This window comes from Tinamus guttatus, unplaced genomic scaffold (genome assembly GCF_059628265.1).
Source record: "Tinamus guttatus ecotype Peru unplaced genomic scaffold, ASM5962826v1 Tinamus_guttatus_pri_ptg000384l, whole genome shotgun sequence".
Lineage (NCBI taxonomy): Eukaryota > Metazoa > Chordata > Aves > Tinamiformes > Tinamidae > Tinamus > Tinamus guttatus.
Genome location: NW_028288918.1, coordinates 3,882,091 through 3,886,116, shown reverse-complemented (window position 1 = coordinate 3,886,116; position 4,026 = coordinate 3,882,091). Strand labels below are relative to the sequence as shown.

At 51.9% G+C, this 4,026-nt stretch overlaps 1 protein-coding gene across 1 annotated transcript; it reads right to left on the bottom strand.

The window, feature by feature from the left end:
* Positions 1-201: 201 nt before the first annotated feature.
* Positions 202-3,478, bottom strand: RPL8 (ribosomal protein L8). Its single transcript, XM_088530666.1, has 5 exons — positions 3,302-3,478; positions 2,406-2,547; positions 1,814-2,032; positions 683-798; positions 202-401 (listed from the first exon to the last, which is right to left on the bottom strand). The coding sequence occupies exons 1-5, from the start codon at positions 3,437-3,439 to the stop codon at positions 243-245; spliced, it is 774 nt and encodes a 257-aa protein (XP_088386792.1). The 5' UTR covers positions 3,440-3,478; the 3' UTR covers positions 202-242.
* Between the last annotated feature and the right edge of the window lie 548 nt (positions 3,479-4,026).

Sequence of the window (4,026 nt, the reverse complement as noted above, 5' to 3'; positions counted from 1 at the left end):
CCTGGGTAGGGAGTCCCACCACACTTGGAAGCCTTTCCTCAAGAGAACAGTAGCAGATAAACAGAGAAAAACAAGTTTTAAACTCCATTCAAACTGTCTCTGTAGAGGTGAACAACTTTAACTAGCTCAGCTGGGCTTGCAGATCAAACTCTCAACCCTCCTGAGCACTATCCAATTTTTAGCAACACAACTCACACAAAGTAAGCTTTGAAAATTTATTCTGTAAACTCCAGGTGCGGTACTTAGTTCTCCTTTTCCTGTACAGTCTTTGTTCCACGCAGTCTGCCCGTGCGACGGGCAGCAATGAGACCAACTTTGCGCCCAGCAGGAGCATCTCTCCGGATGGTCGAGGGCTTGCCAATGTGCTGGTGGTTGCCACCACCGAAGGGATGTTCTACAGGCTGTGGAGAAAGAAAGCAAGAAGTCGGGAATGCAATTAACAAAAGTGATCAATGAACGTTTAAACTTTTGTTCATTCTTATCGCTGTTGCTGTTCACTATTTTCACATAGTAACTCTCAAGCACTGCTGACTACCCCGACTGAATGTGAAATCACAAAGTGTTCAGGGAATCTTTGTTGGCAGAAACCTCCTGTTACCTCTTCTAAGCGCAGTCTACTTCAACAAACACTCCCCTCACCAGCAAAGAATCAAATGAAAAGCATAACTGAAAATTGACTCACATTCATGGCCACACCACGGACACGTGGCCAGCAGTTTCTCTTTGCCTTGTATTTATGGTAGGCACGACCAGCCTTAAGGATTGGCTTGTCAATACGGCCTCCACCAGCGACAATACCTGGAATTGATTGCAGAAATGGTAACACGCAAGTGCAACACGCAAGAACACAAGAAAAAAAAATGCTTAGCAGGAGACTAGTTCCAAGTAACACTCTCGTTTTAAGATTAGGGCTCTAAGACCAGTCTTTAACAATCCCAACTAGGTCTCCTCTGTACTCAGACAGGATTGAGGTTTTTTTTTCCCCCAAGACTCTTCTTCAAGAGTTATCTATTTTCTTGCTAGGCTTTCTTGAACTACATGAGCTAATTAACAATTTTTTTCAATTAAATAAAGTATCAACTCAAAGACCTGAAAAGACTGGTTCCTTGAGGTTTAAGACCTGGGTATGAGTTCTGTAGTCTGCTTCTTTTGTAGGACTGAGTGGTTGTTATTCATGTTGATGTCTCCTGACCAGAGGCAGGGACACTGCCTGCTGCTGTGCCTATCAATGCACGTTTAGCTGCTTAAGCCTGGCAGCAGCTCCTGCAGGCAGAGCTGCATTTTAACACATGCCCAGGGCTCCTTCAAGTAGCACTTACTTGCTGTCACTCTGCTGGGAGCCAAGGGGCTACCACATCTGATTCAACACATTTCTTAACAGGGGGATTTCTTCTACTCCTTGTTAGGCCTTCCAGGGTGTTTCGTCCAACCACTGCCACCTACAGCAGCTGGATACCCTGAGCAACAGTACAACAGGCTGCAGGTGCCTTGAGAGCAGGAAGCCTCGAGTGCTGTTTTCTGCATGCCTTCTTCCCCAGACAACCAGGGATTTTACATCCTGCACAATCCCACTGCAGTTTGAGCGCTGCCAGCACCCCCCCTGCTATCCCCTCACTAACTCGAAACCTCCCCATATTTAAGAAGCTCCCTCGTCCCATGCAAGGCTCCCAGGCACCCACGCGCAGAGCCCAGCTGGGCACACATGGCTCATATGGGTCCACTGATGTAGGTCACTTGAAAGAACAGAGGCCTAACCTTATGTTGTACATCTCAGCACTACATGTGCAGCACTGGCAAGTGGGCCCCTACTTACCCACAACAGCCCTGTTGGCAGAAGAAATCACTTTCTTGGAGCCAGAGGGCAGCTTGACCCTGGTTTTCTTCGTCTCGGGGTTGTGGGAGATGACGGTGGCGTAGTTCCCCGAAGCACGGGCCAGCTTGCCGCGGTCACCAGGCTTCTCCTCCAGGCAGCAGACGATGGTGCCTTCTGGCATGGTGCCAACGGGCAGAACATTGCCGATGTTCAGCTGAGCTGCAACGAGCAAACACGGGGCGCCAACGGCTTCCTTCTCGCTCTTGGACAGCGCTCAGGCTCCCATAGGGCATGACAAAAGCACCCAACAGCACCGGGCACCAACAGCTCTTTTCACTGTCTGGCTTGACAAGGCAGTTTAACAGAGCAGCAAAACGTGACTGCAGAATAAATGACTTTCAAGACCTGACAACACCGTGGATAGGCTGGTCAATTAAAACAGGCTCAAAGCAGACTGGGCTTGCTTAAAGATGGTGGAATCCACTGCTTCATGGCCTGCAGTCGCAGTTAAACATCCTGACCCGCCATGCTCGGCTCATGGGCATTTCAGCCTCCCAGGGCTTACGTGGGCAACGCGCTAGCCTTGACTCACCTTTCTTGCCGCAGTAAACGAACTGCCCAGTATGGATACCCTCAGCAGCAATGAAGAGCTCGGTCCTCTTCTTGAACCTGTACGGGTCACGGAAGGCGATCTTGGCAAGGGGAGCCCCACGGCCCGGATCATGAATGATGTCCTGGTGGAAACGGGATGAGCTTTAGAACAGACTGGAGCGTTTGTTACAGGCTCTTCAGAAATCACACTGCTTTCACTAGCGTTCCCCTTTATGGTTATGTCCTAAACTATATTTACGGTTCAAATGCAGTGCAACTCAGTCTAAATAACTGCAGCTCTTTAACCTGTGTGGCTTGTCTGGGAACACTCAGGTTTTATTGGTGCCCAGCATTTTAGTATCTTCAATCCTGCTAAACAAGAAAAAAAAAAAAGAGTACTGTATAAGTTTCTATCAAAACTGCTTACCTATTTGTTTCAAACAGAATTACAAAGAGCGCAAACAAAGTTCCTTCCCCAAACCAAAAAATCACCCTGCTCTGAAAGACCCCATCGCTATCTAGATTTTTCTGAAATGTGTGGCCGGGCACCAGTGCCAGTTACTGGGATCACAATCCCCCATTTTCAAAAAAACACACCTGCAGCAGAGCTGTTACAGCATTACTGCAACCCAAACCAGGGCACTGCCTATCCTATGCAGCTAGGAACTAAAATGATAGATGCTACTAAGGATCTGGGAGTGTTGTGGATCTCTCTTTATTAGGTGCTACTGGCATAACTCCGCCCACCCACATTTCACCACCTACAGCAAGTTTTTAGAGGTACAGAAACACGCTCATGCTCCGACATTGGGCAAAACTAACCCACAACTGCATTACTGCCAGCGTGCCGCCCGCCCCCTCTGCATTCCCGGGCTGCCGCGCACCCGGACACCCCACCTTCACGATGCCCTTGATGTAGCCGTGCCTCTCGGCGAAGTCGACGGCGCGCAGCTTGGCCGGGCCCTTCCTGTGCTTCACGTGCGCGCGGAACACGGAGCCGGCGCCCTTCCTCTGGCCCCGGATCACGCGGCCCATGGCGCTCTGCGGGCACAGCGGCCGTTAGCGACAGCGCGAGCACCCCCGCCTCCCCCCCGCCGCCGCCGCCGGCCGTTGGCGGCCGTCAACGCCCGGCGCGGCCGCGCGCCCCGCTCTCGTTAACGCCCGCCGTTAACGCCCGGCGCGCACGGCGCCGCGGATGGCGGCCGATGGGGCGGCCGCGGGGCCGCCGCGCTCCTACCTCGGCTGCCGGCTCGACGGAAAGAGGGAGGCGCGCACGTCACGGCGGCGCGAGGGCCCTTCCGGCGGGAGGCGCGCTCGCATGACGTCACGGGCGGGCGTTAACGGCCGCGCGCGGGCGCCGTGGGGCCATGTTAGGCTCCGTTTCGCCGGGTTTTGTTATCGGTGTTAATCGGGAGGTCAGTGAGAGAGGGTGGAAGGCGGAGAGAATCATCTTGGTGCTCCTGCTCAGCTCCTGCTAAACCCTGAAAAGGCTAAAATTCAGTACCTTCCCCTGAGTTTTTTAGCCTCAAACTCCCCCCCTCACTACTTTTTTTTTTTTCCTTCAGTTCACGACAGTATTTTACTTCAGTTTGGGTTACTGAAATTCAGGAAAAGAGCATCAA

What these genes read in the sequence shown, in the direction of transcription:
- RPL8 (XM_088530666.1), bottom strand. Translation starts at nt 3,439, where the DNA reads ATGGGCCGCGTGATCCGGGGCCAGAGGAAGGGCGCCGGCTCCGTGTTC. An exon ending in ACATCAAGGGCATCGTGAAG is followed by an intron (nt 2,548 to 3,301) that starts GTGGGGTGTCCG and finishes CGTTTCCACCAG; the next exon opens with GACATCATTCATGATCCGGG. An exon ending in TGCCAACAGGGCTGTTGTGG is followed by an intron (nt 799 to 1,813) that starts GTAAGTAGGGGC and finishes AATCAATTCCAG; the next exon opens with GTATTGTCGCTGGTGGAGGC.